The 19091-nt window shown below is 37.8% G+C and overlaps 3 protein-coding genes and 1 non-coding gene across 10 annotated transcripts; all 4 read right to left on the bottom strand.

The window, feature by feature from the left end:
* Positions 1 to 1292: 1292 nt before the first annotated feature.
* Positions 1293 to 10855, bottom strand: LOC122081805 (probable ubiquitin-conjugating enzyme E2 C). 5 transcript variants are annotated; one of them, XR_006141224.1, is made up of 8 exons: positions 6462 to 6581; positions 4814 to 4973; positions 4623 to 4650; positions 3229 to 3459; positions 2819 to 2882; positions 2637 to 2696; positions 1621 to 1760; positions 1293 to 1537 (listed from the first exon to the last, which is right to left on the bottom strand). XR_006141224.1 is itself a non-coding variant. In XM_042649106.1 (8 exons), the coding sequence occupies exons 2-8, from the start codon at positions 10494 to 10496 to the stop codon at positions 1705 to 1707; spliced, it is 615 nt and encodes a 204-aa protein (XP_042505040.1). In that variant the 5' UTR covers positions 10497 to 10526; positions 10847 to 10855; the 3' UTR covers positions 1293 to 1704. The 5 variants fall into 5 exon arrangements, 4 of the variants coding, with proteins under 4 accessions (XP_042505040.1, XP_042505039.1, XP_042505038.1 ...); XM_042649106.1 differs by lacking the exon at positions 6462 to 6581 and adding exons at positions 10481 to 10526; positions 10847 to 10855 and having other exon boundaries at positions 1293 to 1760; XM_042649105.1 differs by adding an exon at positions 10481 to 10518 and having other exon boundaries at positions 1293 to 1760; positions 6462 to 6530.
* Positions 1293 to 11406, bottom strand: LOC122081806 (protein transport protein Sec61 subunit beta-like). 3 transcript variants are annotated; one of them, XM_042649109.1, is made up of 6 exons: positions 10847 to 11406; positions 10481 to 10553; positions 6462 to 7362; positions 4814 to 4973; positions 4623 to 4650; positions 1293 to 1760 (listed from the first exon to the last, which is right to left on the bottom strand). In XM_042649109.1, the coding sequence occupies exon 1, from the start codon at positions 11289 to 11291 to the stop codon at positions 10962 to 10964; it is 330 nt and encodes a 109-aa protein (XP_042505043.1). In that variant the 5' UTR covers positions 11292 to 11406; the 3' UTR covers positions 1293 to 1760; positions 4623 to 4650; positions 4814 to 4973; positions 6462 to 7362; positions 10481 to 10553; positions 10847 to 10961. The 3 variants fall into 3 exon arrangements, with proteins under 3 accessions (XP_042505043.1, XP_042505045.1, XP_042505044.1); XM_042649111.1 differs by having other exon boundaries at positions 10481 to 10526; XM_042649110.1 differs by lacking the exon at positions 10481 to 10553.
* Positions 11407 to 12663: 1257 nt separating this feature from the next.
* On the bottom strand, positions 12664 to 12735 carry TRNAP-UGG. The gene has a single exon. It is a non-coding gene; the product is annotated as a tRNA-Pro (tRNA).
* Positions 12736 to 13409: 674 nt separating this feature from the next.
* LOC122082558 (MLO-like protein 6) lies at positions 13410 to 19091 on the bottom strand. Its single transcript, XM_042650207.1, has 15 exons — positions 18736 to 19091; positions 18601 to 18658; positions 18091 to 18347; positions 17760 to 17876; positions 17637 to 17697; positions 17430 to 17518; positions 16255 to 16329; positions 16040 to 16134; positions 15880 to 15929; positions 15148 to 15188; positions 14861 to 15034; positions 14721 to 14756; positions 14260 to 14327; positions 14077 to 14137; positions 13410 to 13982 (listed from the first exon to the last, which is right to left on the bottom strand). Exons 1-15 carry the CDS (start codon positions 18859 to 18861, stop codon positions 13488 to 13490), a joined length of 1803 nt encoding a protein of 600 aa, XP_042506141.1. The 5' UTR covers positions 18862 to 19091; the 3' UTR covers positions 13410 to 13487.

The raw sequence follows: 19091 nt of genomic DNA, 5'->3' as shown, positions 1-19091 counted from the left end.
GAATTTGCTCTTAATCCATCTTTCTAAGTTATTTTAACTCTTTTTTTTTTTTGAAAAAGGTTTTAACTCTTTTTTTTTTTAAAAAAGGTTTTAACTCTTTTCCTCATTCTCTAGAACCTGCTTAAGCTTCAAGAACCCTCAAAATCATTAATTTATTATTTAATCGGATCAGATAATTATTTTTTCGGATAATTCGGATTTTAATCTAAATACCTTTATTCAGATATGGATAACCCTAAAAGAATATGAATGCAAATTTGAATTCGGATTTCGACTATCCATTTACATCCCTAATATAACCTTTTCAATGGACTAAGAAAAGGTATTTTAGGCCATCGACAATAGGATTGGGATCCTTTCTTGCGCAGTGACTGCCCAGTCTTGCCCATAGTTATTTGGACAATCAATAAGTATTCAAGTGATGATCTAATGACTTGATACAATGCCTCTGTTTTAATTAGTAGAAGCACAATCGTTGGATCACCGTGTGGACACATATCGATCACCAAATAGCTATGGACTGACTTACATGATTACTGCTCAAGAGAGGAGCCGGATCCTCGACAATAAGGGCAAGAGTTAATGCAACATTTACTATTCTTTTCAACTGAAAAAACATTTACTATTCCAATCAAATTGTTAAATCACATTGGATGAAGAGATTCTCTCTTTCTATTGGATGAAAGAAAATTTTTACATTTGCTAAATGAGAGAGTAATGTTCTTTTATAAAATTTGCAGCCCCTAACCATAATGATTGTAGGATCTCATCCTTGGTAATTTGAGAAGTCAAAATTTGGTGCATTCTATATTTCAGTACAATTGGCTTTTAAAATAATAAAATCCTATTTTAGTGTTTTCATGCTTCTCATCCGGTGTGGGATTCTTTTGATTGTGGTCTTGCCCTAGGGCATCAGTAGAGATCGACATTGCATCGACAAAGATCATGACATTTCCTTGATTGCTATCATCTTCAAGTTGGGAGATTCTTCTTTTGGCCTTCTGCAATTCCCTGATTTTTTCCATGGCCGATCAATCCTCTCTGCAACTCGCTCAGGTAGTCTCTCCCAAACTCAATGGGAAGAAGCCTGGCTATTCCACTCACCATATAATTATCATGCCATTTGTAGAAGAAATGTTCTTAGTTACATTCTCTCATAAATCATTCACTCTTGTAAATCATTCTCACATAAGACCAAGGCAAATAGCATTCATGCAAACTGTGTACTAAATACCCTGGCCAGAACTGTTCAAAGAATCAGGTGCCACTTCAAATAAATTTACCAGCATAAATAACAAAACGATTATTAATTTCACAATCTCATCTCCATATTAGACCAATAGACAATTTTCATTGCCTACAAATTTCAGTACAGAACCATCATTTGCACTGATCCACGAATCAAGTAAATATGCAACTTTCATATGATGTTAGTGTCACTTGAGTTTCTTGTGTGTTCCTGGCAATTATATAGATAAATTGCAAGTGGAGTAAAAATATTGACAGAGTGCTTCACCGTGTCCTTTAGACCACCTTACTGCAAAAAAAGAACCCAGATAAACTACTTCAACAATCATAGACAAAACACATCTATACCTCAAAACTTTCCCAATAACATACTCCTTGAAGAGTAGCTTCTTAGAGAAGTGAATCCTAGCCGGTGATTTCGCGTGTAGAATGATATCTATCTGAGATGCTCATAAGTCAACTTTCAAAAACTTCTCCATCCATGTACTGTCTGTGAACCATCTTCTTGTAATCTGCAAGAGGGGATCATAATGACACATTCAGCTCAAGTACCAAGGGTTTTGGTTCTCACTTGCCATTGATAAACATGCACGAGATACTATCTGATATCCTAATTAAATTTCTAGAAAGATTGCAGGGGGGGAAAACTGATTGTCTTTTACACTTTGTTTCAAAGCAAATTTATAATTTCAAACATAGATGTACCAATAGAATATCATCTGGTAGCTCAGGAGAAACCGATTAAATGGGCTTCTAGGTATTCTATTAACAGAAAATGGTTTTGTGATATAACGGTTACACCTTTTAATTTCTCAAAGTCTTAAACTTCTCAACCTTTTCTTTGGTGCACCAACAGAATCAGGATTGCTTATGGGTATCTGTATATGTAACAGGTTAGGGAAAAGGGAAGATAGGACCAGAGCAGAACCAAATTGAGCATGTTAGTACTGCACTTTTGAACCATAACCATCCCTGAACCAGTGAGATTCACTGGGAGATTAGCTTGCAACAGGATCCAGTGGAAGATTTAGATTGCTATGAAGATAGTGCTGACTAAAACTCTGCATAAAATATAGGAAAGGAGCTTAAAAGAAGGCTGGACTCGGAGAGTCTCTAACCCATCCAACTACTAACACTTGAGCAATTAAAAATAAAGAAATAGGACTCTTAACTGAACTGATAAAATAAATCCCATATTTTTTCTCCTACTCATATTTAGCCCATTTAAATGGCGTACTACAAAGAAAAGCCATTGGGACCAAAAGCCTAATACATATGTAGCACAACCCAGAGGTCAGACAATCTGGTCCACTTTTTACCGATTAAAGCATTTAAAGGGAAAACATGAATAATAAGATGAGATGGGTTAACAGATGTATGAATCCCACCTTCCTGGTTGTTCCATAGAGCTGCAGCATAACTGTTTAGAGGACTATCAATATTGGGTTCTGCAAATGAGGATAAAGAATAAGGCGAAAGCATGCACAGTTGAAAAAAGAAGAGGAGAGAGAGAGAGAGAGAGAGAGAGAGAGAGAGAGAGGCTCAAGGGAAGATAGTAAACCCAACATACCTCCCAGTAGGCTCTGAATGGACAAAAGAATGGTTCTGCAATCATAAGCTGATGACCACTTGTCCTGGAGAAGAACATTGAAAGGACTACATCAACTAGGTTGCCCAGAATTCTTTTGATAAAAGGAGTGCTCAAATCAGGGAAAGGAGAGTGGAATCGAATTATTCTCCCTCCTCTGCTATGGAGGGAAAGTCCACGCTGGAGGTTAAATTCATCCAACTAAAGAATATTAACCCCCAGAACATAAAATTGGTTAGACCCATAATTTGCAGGTTCAACACCTGAATGTGTTTTGCAGGGGAGAGGAAGGAGAGGGAAATGTGAACTTCTTGCTCTCCCAATTTGACTTCTGCATTGCTCTTGAAATAATGTGAGTATTACTAAAATATTTTTACTAGAAAGATCAATACCTGGAGGATGTCAAGACAAATGTTGCCATACTGATCAACATTGGGATGGAAGCACATTGTCTCAAATTTAACCTGGGGAGGCTTAAAAGGGTAATCCAGGGGAAACCGCAAGGAAAGCTTATATGATAAACCCTCGTACATTGTTCCTTTGCCACCCTCGATAGTGCCACTCCAGGAAAAGATGCTCTCACCTTCAGGGAAGGCTGATACCCCAAGATCACCTCCACTCATCTTTGGATAAGAAAACCATCAAATGAAAACTGTTGAGAAAGAAACAATCGCCAAAAAGAAAGGGGGAAGGAAAGAAGAACAACAAAGCAAACAGAACCTTGGGAAATTTCTACTTCAATAACAACTTCCAACATGCATAAGCTTACTCTTGTAATGTGTGAGATGTGAAAGAAAGTATGGCTAGAATTTCCTAAAAAGTCAAATTCTATCATTCAATCTACTAGGGGGGAGAAAAAAAAAAAAGACTGGACTTCATTACTGATTATCTTGCCTGAACGACTTAGATGATTGGCGTTTTTCTTCTTCTTCTTCTACTTCTTTTGAGATGTGATCTATGAAGACTGACAGTCAAACTGATAAACAAACCGAAATCTTATGGGCAGATTACCCCATCATTCAGAATGAGTGCAATAAAAGTTGAATTTAGACCCTTGTCAATAACTTCCCTTATAAAATTCATCAAAACCCCAACAAGAGCATCCTGCACATGGTCCACAGATTTGTGAAAGAATCTCACCGATAACCCATGAGGTCCAAGGGCTCTTTATCCTTGTTAAACTAAAAAATGATGTTCTAAACTTATTGTGGGAAATCACCATTTTAATCATTCAGCCTTCTTGCAACCTAAAACAGAAATTATTATCTAAAGAATGCATATCCATCAAGTAAAGCCTCCCCAATGTCCTTTTGTCAACCTCAAAGCTTTTGAGTTGTTAACTCCTTCCATTTGCAATCCCATAAATGAATTCTAGATTTTCTGTTCCTCTCTCTAACCGACCTGTATATCAAATTCTGCCTCCAACATATCCCTTCCCTCTTAAAGATCACTCCCTTACACATTTTATTCAACAGTCATCCTCAGTCCTATTGTCTTTAAAACCTGCAACTTTTCTTACCTATCACTATTCAGTGCAACTTTTTCCGTTATAGATTTAATCCTAATCAATCGTAGTGGAATTTCAACATAGAGAGGGGAGGGGATTACAGAGAAGACATATGGTGGCAAAAGCTCACTCAGTTGAATGATAATTCAAGGCATCAAAAAGGCCAAAGGAGAAACCAGAAACTTGTCGTTTCTTCATTCCTCCTCTCTCTTTATCGATTCAAAAAATAAACACGAAATCAACAATTCAAAGAGAGAGAGAGAGAGAGAGAGAGCAGACCATGAGAGACATCAATTCCTTTTGAAGCCTGCAATAGACAAGAAGAGACACGGACATCAACGGATGATGGGCAATGAAAAGAAAGAACATACAGTTAGTTCTGACAGAAGAAAGAGAGAGGGATCCAAAGAAGAAGACAATAAAAAGAAAAAAAAAGGCATGGAAAAAATGAAGGAGATATAAGGGGGTACCTCTGGGTGACAGAATTAGTGTCCACGGAGTTGGGGAAAGCCTTGGCTTGCTTCGAAGAAGCTGTTGGTGTTTGCGTCTGATGCTGCGCCATTGACGAGTTGGCCATCGCCGCGCTGTTCCGCTCCTCCATCCCCTCCCTCTGTCTCTTCGTACGAAATACTGAAATTCGAATCGAATTCAATCCGATCGAAGCGATCAATCAATCAATCAATCAATCAATCTCTCTACGCCTTACGCAGAGATTTCTTCTCAAGGGACAACAGACACAGCCAATTGTGACGATGGAACCAACCAACAAATATTATATTCTTTTGATAATTATTCTCTATCCATTAAAAAATTGATTAATCTATTTCTCTCTATCTCGGTATCTCTCTCTCTCTATAGTGATGGAAATTTTCATTCATGTAAAAGGGTTATACGTGGTTAAGTATGCAGTTGATTTCTCTCTCTCTTTCTCTCTCTATAGTGATGGAAATTTTCATTCATGTAAAAGGGTTATACTAGTTAAGCATGAGAGAGATCTGCTAATTATCAACTGCATACTTAACCACGTATAACCCTTTTACATGAATGAAAATTTCCATCACTATCCTCAAACAATATTTTGAAGCACCAGAAAACCTAGGCCAAAATATTAAGAACAATCCTCTTACCTGTACAACCAGAACTAAGACCCACCCACCAATACTAATTACTAATTAGAAAGCATCCATTTTCCATTAGCACTTGCGCTCTGTCCCACCCCACCCCACCCCACCCCAAAAAAAAACCCCAATAGGTTTGACTTTGAGGTTTGATTGGATGGCACTGTAAATGATATCTTGTACCAAATCTAAAACATGGGACCCAGTAAATGCTATGACATGGCAATGCCAACCACATTACAACGGTGCATAATTTAAGAGTTTTATTTTTTTGTATTAATTAATTGTAATATCATCGTCATCACTTTTAGATCAGTTGATCATTGTGTATCGCACATTTTCATGTTTTACTTAGCATGGATCGATTTCTTTTCAAGTCATTCCTTCAAAGCTGGCCATTGTTGTGGTTGAAAGGGTATTTCAAACTTTCAATGTATCTAGAATGATAACGACCTTAGATTTGAATGGACAATCAAACTTAGATACTTGGACGAAGAAATTCTTCCTCCTTAAAAGTTTTTTGTCTTCCTATTTTTTATTAACATTATTTATGGCAAGGGAGCTTAGTTGGGGAGATTCCATTATACCCACCGCGATCGGGATCTTCTCCAGCCACTGGAGAGGAACCATTCTCCCTCTCTCACACACATACACACACCCCTGCCCACCGCCCCGCCCTGCCCCACCTTCAGCACTCGGCACACCTATCACACACAATGTCAAGAGAGTTTGAAGACTGCGGACTGAATGCCAAGCAAACCATATTTTCTTTAACCTCTAGTCTTTCATAGATTTGTTCTTTGAGGAAAATTAAAGGAAAACTGTTATAAGTTCATTTCTCATATTTTCAAAACTACAACCAAATATCCTAAAGGTGACATTTCTCCATTGCAAAATTTTGGGATTGTTGACCAACGCCACATTAACTATCATCCACTCCCACGAATATAGTGAGACAGGAGAAAGAAGGGAAAATCAAAGAGTTAGGGTTCTTATACACCTGCTATATAATTCAATGTAGTAGTTGGATTTGCGCCAATTGCAATCGACATGTTGTCCAAGTTATGACCTAATCCAACATTTCGATGTGTCATCATAATGCTGTGAAAAATATATTTAAGAAAAAGTGGCAGTTTGAATAATAGCCATCATTGAAAAATGAGAGGAAGACCATATGTGGGGAGACATGTGGTTGAACTAAACCATTAAATTTGATATTTAGTCCATGCAAGAGCTGGTAGATAAATGGATTAGGTCATACTCCTACCACATCTGAACACAACTAAAAGATATGTTGGATTAAAAGATAACAGACACATTGGAATCATTCTATAATCAAGTTTATAGTGAAATAAAAGTATCTGATTCATCAGACAAGCCGCCTCTAGCATTTCCATTTCATGATTCAGATTCTGAGCGTGAATCTGTAAATTCCTTAGAATCTGAAGGGGAGATCTCTCTCAACCTCGAATTGAGACTCACCCGAAAAATCAATGACTATAAGGCAAAGAATAAAAACAAAATCATATTATAGAAAAAAAAAATTATACTAGTTGCAAGACTCACAAAAATAAAGTCCATTGGATCAGAAGCTCAAATTGAAGTTTAATTATACTCTGACAGGATAGGTTTTGAACCTAAAAATTACAACAGTACAACCAACCAAAGGGAAATCTGACTGTAAATAATAATAAAAATAAGATCTGGTCACCACAAAAGCATATGTACATGTTGTATAATTTACTATTATAATAAAAATGTCTCTGTGAGTTTTCTAATATAATCATACTAGACTAGAACAATATATGATTCACTGACAGCCTGAGCACAAACCAAAAGCTCATAACCTTGCTCACATAATGCATCATCTCCCTTCCACTTCAAGATATAGTGCTACAGTCCTGAAAGAGGCCATGTAAATTCATCATCAAACCATACTGTCGATTATCATTTGAGCAAGAGGCATCTTGTGTCAGCTTAATATCTTAAGCATCAGAAACGAAGTTATTATGATCCAATTCAACTCTCAGTGATGATCAAACTCATTAAATCTTTCAACAGAACAATTCCTGACCTAATACTGAACTCCATACAATTGAATTTTCTCCAAGAGGTTGTTTGTTCTTGTACAACCAATAAATGCTACAAAAAGTAGGCCCTTGCTTCTGCCCAATGACCAACTTAGACCCGTTTAAGAAACTTCTGAAGAAGAGATCAAGAAACCAAATTAAAAATCACACCCCACCAACTCAACCCAACTCAGCCTTTATCCACCAACATGGGTTTGACTACTCACAGATCCCCACCCAAGTACGATCAAACTGGGTTCTCTTGTCCACTGGCACGGGAAGCTATTATTGCCTACCATAACGGGCATAACCCCAAGCCTATTTTAACTTCCAAACGCCATACAAATGGTTAAATAATATATAAGACTAAGACCTACATCTCAAACTATAGTTGAACAATCTCAATTCCCTTTTCATGGCAATGCCCCTTATGTCCCTATTTATTAGAACATTCTTTCCATCATTGATACCATAATAAGACATCACTATATCTTTGGTATCTACGGGGTACATCTTCAATCATGCAGACCTTGCGCAATTAGACAACCATGTTTCCAAAATCCAAAAAACATGCACACTCATTTTCCCTAATTTCTTCATTACAAACTGCCAGACGTGACAAGCAATGAAACGGAAAACACCATCTCTCTAACTCATTCTGCTTTGTCGACATTAAAATCTGTCATTGTTTTATCGTCCTCGTCACCAATTGCTATTTATCACCTATGACAGTCTTAGGCACCACTGTTTTCCAATACTGCACCAACGATATGCATGTCATTATTTCCTCTCATTGGACACATAAATTCAACAAGAAGTTCCTGATACTTTCTAAATTATAACTTCTATACATCTCTATACATGACAAACAATAATTGAAACCACCATCCTTTCTGCTCAGACATTTATGTTACTTTTCATGCACTGCTATTTATCACATATGACAATCTCTGGCACCACTAGTTGTGAACAGTAATTGTCGAAATGGTACTGATACAGGCTTGAAGAGATAAAATGTCGATAGGGTCTTTAACATAAGACTTATAAAAAAAAAAAAAAAAAAAAAAGAAGACTAGGATCATGAGGTCCTAACATAAGCCTAAAAGGAACCATAGCATTGCAAGCAGGAGTGATAGGGTTTCCCTAAAAGCCTTAAGATTGCAACTTTCACCAATATCTTGGCCACACCCTAAATCCAAAGAATTCCCACAAGAGAATTACAGAATATTTTGTATAAAGCAATCCATTTAAATTATATCAACAAGCTGAATATATAGATATCTCTAAGACTCTAACCTTCTACTCCTATCAAAACAAGAGAAATGAACTCCTGTAAGTAATTCTAAACATAAGAGGACAACTCAAATTACCAAGATTGTGGGGACTATGATGACTCCTAAACCACTAAATGTTAAACAAACTCTACTTATAAAGCCCAACAAAGAGTACCCCCAATCTCAACACAAACACATGGTTACAAATAAAACCACTCCCTAAAAATTAACTTAGAGTTCCGACAGAACAAGTCCAACACAAGAAGACCACTCTAAAGTTAAAAGCCAAGTGACATAATGCTATTTCAGACAACAAAGCTTCATTGGATCAACTCCCAATTGGCCTTAGAAGGTCAAATGCCTCTCCTATGTCGATAGTCTAACATGCAATGGATCTAGAGCCTGCTCTTGCATCCTAGTAATATTGTTTCTTTCCCTCGTACCAAGTTTAATCCTCTTAACTTTTGAGTTAGAACATTCTGAAAGATTTATGTTGGGTATTTGTATTACAATTTCTTACAAAATACAAATTGCAATACAAAGTTTTTGCAGTAGAAACTATGTTGTTGTAGTATTGATCTAGAGCCTGCTTGAAATAGATGTTGAATCACCACCATAGCAACTGAAGAAGTTTCGAACAGAATTGAGGTTGAGTCACACTTGTAGTGCTACCTTTAAGGTAATTGAGGCCCTCTACTGCCAAGAGTTGTTCTGCACCTCTACCTCCAAGATAAAACAACCTCCCACTAGAAGATGAGACAGTTCTTCTAGTCCCTTATAAGAGCAAAAAGTTACAGCACAGCACCCCCTCTAACCTTCACAAGACTTAAAGAAAATGAAAGGAAGAGAAAGACTTCTATGGTTGCAATAAGTAGAAATGGATGGGATGCCAATGTGTGAATGTGTGTCTCTGCAAGATATTTGGTTGGGTTTATATAGACCCAAAACCAACCCTTGCACCCTCTTGGATTCCCCAAGAGTGACCTCCAACCCAAAAGTAACCTCCAACTAATGGCAAGTTAATTGGAGAATAATGTCATATGAATATGAATTGGGAATTAATTCAATAAATTGAATTAATCCCAATCAATTCTCTTTGCCCACCTCTCCACTCTTGGTAATGGTCATGAATGGAATTTAGTGCTCCCATAGGGTGTTATTGACCATTTTCTAGCCCACCTCCCCACTCATGGTAGTGACGATGAATGGACTTTAGGGCACCCATATAATGACATTGACCATTTACCTCCATTTGGCAATAACCTATGGTATAAATTAAGAATTAACTTCATAAATGAAATTAATCCCAATCAATTCTCTTTGCTCACCTCTCCACTCATGGTAATGGCCATGAATGGACTTTAGGGCTCCCATAGGATGTTACTAACCCTTTTCTACTACTTTGACCCCAAGGGTCCCACACCATAACAAGACAATCAAGACACATAAAAATACTTCATTTTGAAACTTAAATATAATAAAATAGATATAAAATCTAACAATTTATACCAATAAAATCAGGATAGGAGCTGTTGAAGGATGTGTGAGGAAACCTTAGACCAACACAAAACTCCAACCAAGATGTCTAAAAGGGTTAGATGATAAACTTATTCAAAAAAAAAAAATATATATATATATTTGTGAGAACGGTAACAACTAAATCAGTAAATCCTCACCTATGATTTTTACCATTTCTAGGTCACATTTTTCATTCGGCGCATCCTCAACATCATAAAAGACTCAAATTAGCTGCAATCTCAAGCAAGAAGGCAAGTAAAAATATAAATCTCATAATGATAAACCGTGGTATCTTCCATTCTATCAGAAATAATTAGCTCGAGGCAAATGCAACAAGAAAAAACTGAAGGAATGAAGGATGCAAACCAACCTTCGTGTGGCATCCATCATCCAGAAAGAACAAAAACAAAAATCTCAATTCTCCTCGTCCCTCTCAGAAAGGAAAACTACGTGGTAGAAAATATTCTAGAATATAAAAAGGCCAAACGAAATAAATAAGGTAGAAACGTCAAGAGAAACTTTACAGAGCCAAAATCCGCAGAAGATGGATGAGCAAGCGGGGCTCCCGTACAAGACAAGGCTGCCTAAAGTTGAAGAAGATGAAGAGAATCGGAAGGGGCGGGAAACTCGAATAAAAAATCAAGCTCCAGGACCAGATCTATAGCGATAAAGCTTGCCAAAGACGTGGAGAGCGGTGACGAAGCCGATGAAGCAGAGGCTCATGACGAGGACGACAGTGGGAGTGATCTTCAAGCCCGGGGCATCGTCCGTGTAGAATCTCAACATGTTGCTCCCACCTCCGCCACCGCCGAATCCGCCGGAGCCACCTCCACCACCACCACCAGCGCTACCGCCCAGCCTCCGCCGCCGCATCCCTGCGGTTGCTGCAGCAGAACCGCGAGGTGCCATAGTACCAGGCCGAGACGCAGGAGAAGACGAAGCCTGCGATTGAGAAGTTCCTCTGGCCATTGATGTCGACTGGTTCTCGTCTCTTTCCGGATCGCAAGAAAATCTGAGGAATCAACAATTGAACACAGAACGAGGAAAATGGAGAAAGAGGCTTATGGATCTCCTCTGCTTTGATATGACGTGTTATGGCCCATCGGTGGGCTTTTACCCGTTTAGCAATTGGGTCCTCCATCAGTGGGCCTAAGGATCCAACTGAGAGATGCAAACGGATATTTTATTTATTTATTATTTTTTTTTTTTTCAAGGGATTAAACGGATAATCTTTAAGACTACAACCAATTGAAGGTTCGAGTGGGAGGAATCTCTCCTGCCACACAAATCGCAATGTGTGAAATAATTCCATCAACAAGGAGGTCCACATGATCAGGGAAGAGAGGGTATATCAGTGTGGATCTCACATGGTCAAAATGTGAGAGAGATGAGAAGGATCCTCACACTATTGGCTTGGGGATTTTTTTTCATGATTTTAATGAGATTCTTTCACATTATATCGAATTATCCTTTAATTTGAATTTCTTTAGGAGCTATTGATAAATTTCGAACAAGGAAAATGGTACTTCTGGATAAGGTAGCAACTTGGCCTACATGCCTATTATTCTTATGCTATATGGACAACAAATGGTTATTCCAATGGTTAGATAAAGAGGTCATGGCTTACATAAATAATGTGTTATATCTTAGAGTCAAAATAAAATTTTGGGAGAAAGTTCCTCGTGACACTAATGTGCGATAGATTTTGTATGCCGAGCCAATTATACTGTGAAAAATGATATCATCCACATAGGGTCAGGACAAAAGAGATGGTCAATGTAGACATCACTTCTCATTATATGAGGTGGTGACCCACGTTAGAATTTGCACTCTGGCATTATGTGTGTGTTTTCCCCCTTTAATCAAATACTCTCTTGTACATTAGAATGCCTTCCCAATATGTATACATGCACAAGTATGGTACTACGACCACCATTGTGCAGTCTCCCATGCCATTGATCTCTAAACCTCTATTTTGTTAGAAAACTCAAATAGGGTTGATACGAAACTTAAAGGTCCAATTGTCTATAAAATTTAGATAGCTTCTAAACTATGTAGGCAGATTTTATTCACCCCCACAATGAATGGAAAATTTGTCACCTATGGGGTTTGGGTGTCTTAGACTGGATATAAAAAACAGTGAGAAAGACGGCATTATTGAGACGAGTAATAATGATCATGGATGAGTGTGTAAGCATGTTCCATTGGTGGAGGAAAACTTTCTCCCTAAACTATCACATGAAAGTTGTTGGAAATAGAAGGAACAATGGCATATTTGCACTTGTATGATGGTTGGATAAGAGAGGAAAAACATGAAAGAAAAATGTAATATTAAAAAAAAGGGGCATTCCGAGAATCGAACTCGGGACCTCTCGCACCCAAAGCGAGAATCATACCACTAGACCAAATGCCCAAAAGACATTAGAGTTAGTTTTTTATTTTAAGACCATAAAATCTTTGATCAGTTAATCATATGATAACAAAAACCCACTTGGGGTTGATGACCTTGTGGCACAAATGCTATTAAATCACAGTGTCAAACCGACGGTACAAAAGAAAGAATACAGAGTTGGACAGGGAGAAAGCTTTTCTACTCGGCAAAGTAGTTGATAATGTTCTTCCTAAGACACACAGACCCATTAAGGTAGGTAGCATTTTCACCGTAAGTGAAGGAAAATTACCTCTATTAAACAAAGACTTGCAAAAAAAAAAAAAGACAATAGAGATTAGAGATTTGAGCATTTTTTTTTTTTTTGGATTTACTATTCAAATGGTGCAATTTAGGAGGGATCTTTTTACGTTAGTTTAATTATCATTAAGCTAGGTAAGACTCATTTGAAGAACCACAAAGAGACCCACAAGAAGATCAGAGAAGAGATCCACGAGGGTCTAGATCTCAACTCCATAGCTCTTGCCACTGAGCTAGAAGCTGATGAACTAAGAAGCCCTATCCTTTTTTTTTAATTATTAATTATCTTATTTTGAAAAGCTATTAAATCAAGAGGAAAATATAGTTTTCAAAATTTTTAAAATCTATTCAATATATATTTTTATGTGAAATGATAGCATTAACATAAATATCGAGGGCTGGCATACCATCTCGGAGCAACGAATCTATTCATGCAATTCAATCATATTTCTTCCCATATACGATGATCAGATTATTTACACTCTAGGTCTCTTATCAAAGGAGAATTCTAAATGACCCATCGCGATTTCGTGCTCATTACTGATGGATTGAGGCAATGGAGGAGGCTCTGTTGAGGTTGGAGGCTCATGACTCTCATCTCTCTCATACTGCTGCTGCTGTCGATGAAGATGATGGTGATGGTGATGGTGATGATGTAAGAAAGAGCCATCGTTGTGTTGGTTATTCGGGGAAGTAGAGCCATCAACGACGTCCCATTGATCAGGGGAAGCGGCATCGAAATTGCTTTGTCGTGGAGAGGTCTGGACACTGTCGGAGACCTCACTCCGGTACCGGCGCAGCAGATGTACGGGAGACAAGCCATGGGTAGGCGTCGACGGCATGCTTGATGCTGGTGTCCCTGACATACTTCCTTTTTTCTGCTTGATATGCTTCCTAGCCGTATGATGCCAATGTCGCAGAGCTGTGGCCACTCTCTCGTTGAAGACGGTTGGCTTCATTGTCGAACCCATCTGTACATGTTCATCACAGTTCACACACACATTAATACAGTAACCTAAGATTCATGAAGCTTGTAACCAATATAAAAGGCTTGTTTGGACTCACCTGTGTCACCAACGCATAGAGAGGAAGTGTGACGTAACTACAGAGGATCTGGATGATAACCCTGATCAATCATCAATCACCATTACCCACATTTTAGTTCTTTAAAAATAACCGTTAAGGAGAGGTTGCCCAAGTACTTATAAGTATTCACATCAGACTACTCAACAAATTAAGATAGTTTACCCCATTGAGATGCGGATGACGATGTCTTCAGTGTGCTCGTGGAAGCAAGATTTAAGAGTGAATTCGTACTGAAATCGAACAAACCCCATTACAACAGTTAATTTGTGTTAAGATCAGATTATATGTTCATGATTATCGATCATTGAACTAGGAGATTGTAAATAACTCCAATGGGGTAGCCGAATTGATAAGGGACCTTTGCCTCTGGAGGCTTGTAATTTTGAGTTGTACTCCTCTTATCTCATTAGGGCCACTCACAGGGGGTATTTAATATTCTTCACTGCATTCAGTGAAAGTTGAATGATTCTCATTCAACTCTAGTATAACTCAATCCCTATGATTGTGAGTCAGTATGGGCCCACGGGACTAGATAAACTAAACCCGTCGTTAAAAAAAAAAAAAAAAAAAAAAAAAAAAAAGAGAGGAAAAAGTGGAGACTATAAATGTATTCAATGGCTCACCACAGACCATGCGAAGAAGGCTAGCTGAAACGCATTCTGTAGATTAGAGAAGAAGAAACAAGCATGAAGAAAATTGGTGTTAATTACTGGAGGTTGTGGATTGATGAGAAGCTTATTATAAAAATCGAAATTTGATTTACCTGGAAGAGAACGAAGTGGATGAGATAGAGAATGAGATGAGGGTTGTTGAACCAGAAGAGGTCATCAGCTGGTTCAACCACGGGGAAACCCTTCACCACCTCTCCCTTTTCTTGTATTCTCAACCCCATTTTCGTTATGATCACCTGTAGCTTTGTCCCCACCAAGAGGATGATCTATAGAAAGTCCGCAAATGAGGCACATCATCACAACCGTAGGATTCAACAATTTGGACCCACAATAGAGATTATAACTAATAGTAGACATTGTAAAGAAATGGTGTGCTTACGATCAAAGGGATGAAGGGCAGCCACAGATAAGAATAGGTCCCTGTCAACACAGACCAACATTAGTTTAGCATATATGCATGTAAAGAGCCAAAGTGTGCTTGGCCTAGTGGTGCAACCGGCCCAGCTGTCCCGACCTCAGACATGGAAATCCCAGCCTAGCACAGGCCTGATCGGGTTTGGGCGGCCTCGGGCTTGGGGCCAATCTCTCTCTCTCTCTCTCTCTCTCTCTCCAAGGAGTTTGGATCAAGTTATCATACTGTGCCTGAATCCTGATCCACAGCAGGAATCTATTCAATCTCTCAATCTATTGTAAGAAGAGAGATTAAGTGCATTTCAAGTATGGATCAAACACCAAACGAAAATAATTCTTTTGCAAGGACATAATCTAGAATCCCCTCAAGGCCCCAATACGGAGATCCTATAAATGGTTTTTCCCAAGAACCCAAATCATAAAAATGAACGGAAATGATATGATCCTTGTTGAAGGTTTAGGTCTAGGGGCTTAAAAAGAAATCACCTAGTTTGGGCCCCCCCCAATGATTCTTTCCATGGATGGTTCCCATAAGTTTGAATCAATCCGTACAATAATAGTTCTCTTACTTGAATCTGATTCACTATCTTGTAGGAACAAGGAATACATTAATTAGGCGGTGTCTTAAAGTAATCTCCCTCCTCAAATGAGACAAATTAATTGATTTTTTTTTTAATGTAATTGTTGTTTAATTACTCACCATGGGTATTGAATAATAGGAACAGCACTGCGATGAACCAGATTGCTGGACTGTTACAGATTGCAAATCAATAATAAATCACATAATATATAAACATAAAAAAAAGGAAAAAAAAACTAATTAAACAAATTAAATTCAACTAATTAGAGAGAGAGAGAACCTGATACCAACGACAACTTTGAAATCTTCTTCAAGTGACCGGTTGATGTATTTTTGAAAATCAAACTTTGTTTGACTTTGAGGTGCCAAATGAGCCTGAATTGAGAAAGATCAAAAGATAATTTAATTGTAATTAGATAAAACTTAATGATTTTCATTAATCTGATAATTTTGAAATTTCCCAATAAAATATGATCCAACTTTGAACCTACGTACCATTATGAAGCCATGTCTGAGAGTGAGGTAATCCACCTTTGGAACTGATCTAACGAACTGCCTGAAGAAACAAACCTGCAAATAGGAACTCATAATTAAAAATGGTTTTACTTAATCAATGTTCATCTTTTTCTTTAATTTCATTTTTTAATTAGCTAATTAGACTTGTCGGTTACGTCTTATGGTTTTATCTATGTTTTACTGTCATTTTCTTTGAGAAGCATGAAATAAAGTAAAAGATTTGAAAATTATATATTGCAACAAGTCAACTCAAACCAAGCCAATGGGGAAGAAACATCGAAATACACTTTCAAAATGTTCCAAAAGTAGTGGCCCCCCCCACTTGTCATTGACAATTAATCAATTATGAAGTTCCAGCTAGGAACATAGGTGTGGCCCTGCAAGAGCAAGAAGGTTATGTCCAATTGCATGGCCATGATCAGCATATAGGCTAATGATAGGTGTGCGGACGATAAAAATCGTCTAATTCTTTATCCGTGCAATACCGTGTAATACCTCCTTCAGATGGTGACACGTGGATAAAATGATTTGAATGGCTCAGATTAATCCTACATTGATCCAATTTCAACTCACTGATTTAGAGTTGGATCAATATAGAATTAATCTGAACGGTTCAAATCACTTTGTCCATGTATCATCCTTTCAAGGGGTATTGTACAGAATTGTACAAGATTAGAATTACAGATGATTTTTATCCGTGTGCGGAGGTATCTGGACATGAATGGTATCATCTTTTTATTCACCTATGTATGAACTTGAAAATACAAACCAAAAAAGCGCCGGTTGTTGTAGGATTCTCTACGTAACACTGATTTAAGATTGATTCCTACCCAAAAATAAATTAAAATTTTAAGTTTAGATAAAAAAAAAAAAAAAAAAGATGATTCAGTGAATGGTTCATATGTGCCCATCACGGTAGCTTTTTAAAATTAGGTGGATGGGACCACTTCTCAACTTGTACGGAAGTTTCTTTGGAAAAAACCAAAAAAAAATAAAAAATTCAAAGACACCATTATTAACTAATTGATGACTGCGTATCTGACCGTCCAGGTATAATTAACTGAGGAAAGTTCAAAGTTTCAACTTTTGAGGTTTGAACAGAAGAAATGTATAAAAGATGAGTTGATTAGAGAATGAAGGTATTGGATTCTTACGACCCAGATGAGAATAGGGTGCTTGGTCCAGAAGTTTAAGTGTCTCCGACCGAAGGATGTATCCCTTGCAAATCTGAACCTCTCTGGATCTGCCATTCATACATAAATTAATGATCATCTTAAATTGAAAACGAACGATCCATTTGCAGTATTGATTAGTTCCAGTGACATTGAGTGATTTATGGCTTAATCAATATTTAGTGTTACCATTTAAGAACTGGTATTCAATTGTCTTCGTCTCCTTTTCCCACTTCTTCCACTTTCTCATCTGCATTGTTTCAATAAACGTCAGTTCCAACACTTCTAGAGAGAGAGAGAGAGAGAGATTACCTTAAGTCTACCCAGAGCCAAGGTGGTAATACAGTAAAGAACATGGAAAATAGCCAACACGAATATGAAGATGTGAAGTTGATGGATTCCATCAGAGGAAACGAAGGAGACTTTTCCCTGCAAAAATGAATCCCAATTAACAGACCAACCAAGCAAAAACTTGAATCCAGAGAGACAACCCAAACAGTACAAGAGGATAAGATCATAAGAATTAAGACAACCCACTTTGCAAAAAGATCAATTAATTTCTACATATGATCATAGAACTCAGAAAATAAAATAAAGGACAAGGGAATCTCAATTATCAGTTAAAGTCATGGAGTCATCATGCCTCGCCACATTTATCAGTTCCTTCAGTTCCGGCGGCCAATATCCTCCTGACACCACCGATAGAATCAGGAAAGGACAGAAGTCTCCGCCTATTTTCATCAGAATCATCCACCATATCGCTGGTCTCTGAAGTGCTCGCTTCTTGCTTCTCTCTACATGGATGCCAAGTAGCTCCCACGCTCTGTGGGATACAAACCCCGGAAATGGGTGATTGTAACACCGTTAGCAGCAACGATAAAAAACCCAGCAGCATAAGCTCTTCATAGAAACAAAGAAGAAAGCAAAATTATTAATTAAGTGAACTAAGTATTTGAATCTAATTCATATAATATAGTATATATAATTTTGTAGAACCATTGAGAATCCCACATCGTCTAGGGATGTGCTATGAAATGCGCATAGAAATTGTGGATCATGGATTCTATATGTATATGTGTGGATCAGACCCACGAAAATGAATATCTGCTCTCCATATATGATGCAGTCTCCTTTACATAATAGGATGGCTTACCAGATTTGACCTTTTCGAGTGCTTCATAGAGAGCTCGCTTGTGTTTTTTCTTCAACCACTGTAAAAGGACTTAGAAATCCTCAGAAAAACTATCAAGTTTTGAAAAAAAAAAACCTTAATTATATAGTTATGTACCTGTCCAATGAGATGAAGGATGTGTTCGATTATAAGTGAAACCAAAACTAAGATAAAACAGACAACGGCGACAGCCCATGTCGGAGTTTCCTCCAGAGAACGACCACTGCTACTACCTCCGGCCATCTTCTACCTCTCACTACTGCCTTAATCGGCGTTTACTAGTGGAGGCTATAAGGGTGATAAAGAGAAATACCGTTTTTAGTAAGGGATGAAGGAAGGGAGAGCTGATATACATATATATATGTAAGGGGGACGAGATGAAGAAAGAAGACTTTGACTTCTAGTCCCCCGCTTAAGAAGGGGTTGGAAGAAGAAAAAATAACTGAGGATGATCGAGGAAGAGGAAGAGGAAG

The sequence above is a fragment of the Macadamia integrifolia genome, chromosome 6 (assembly GCF_013358625.1).
Source record: "Macadamia integrifolia cultivar HAES 741 chromosome 6, SCU_Mint_v3, whole genome shotgun sequence".
NCBI classification, from domain to species: Eukaryota; Viridiplantae; Streptophyta; class Magnoliopsida; order Proteales; family Proteaceae; genus Macadamia; species Macadamia integrifolia.
Note: the sequence above shows the minus strand (reverse complement) of the source record. Positions and strands in the feature narration are given on the sequence as shown.

Excerpts from the sequence above, each read along its gene's own strand:
- LOC122081805 (XM_042649104.1), bottom strand. The coding sequence starts at position 6,558 with ATGATGACACATCGAAATGTTGGATTAGGTCATAACTTGGACAACATG. Across the intron at positions 4,651-4,813 it reads ACTAATTCTGTCACCCAGAG|GCTTCAAAAGGAATTGATGT; the intron begins GTACCCCCTTAT and ends TGTCTATTGCAG. Across the intron at positions 3,460-4,622 it reads AGGAATTGATGTCTCTCATG|ATGAGTGGAGGTGATCTTGG; the intron begins GTCTGCTCTCTC and ends TCTTATCCAAAG.
- LOC122081806 (XM_042649109.1), bottom strand. The coding sequence starts at position 11,291 with ATGGCCAGAGGAACTTCTCAATCGCAGGCTTCGTCTTCTCCTGCGTCT.
- LOC122082558 (XM_042650207.1), bottom strand. The coding sequence starts at position 18,861 with ATGGCCGGAGGTAGTAGCAGTGGTCGTTCTCTGGAGGAAACTCCGACA. Across the intron at positions 17,877-18,090 it reads GAACTGATAAATGTGGCGAG|GGAAAAGTCTCCTTCGTTTC; the intron begins GCATGATGACTC and ends TCATTTTTGCAG. Across the intron at positions 13,983-14,076 it reads TCTATGCGTTGGTGACACAG|ATGGGTTCGACAATGAAGCC; the intron begins GTGAGTCCAAAC and ends GAACATGTACAG.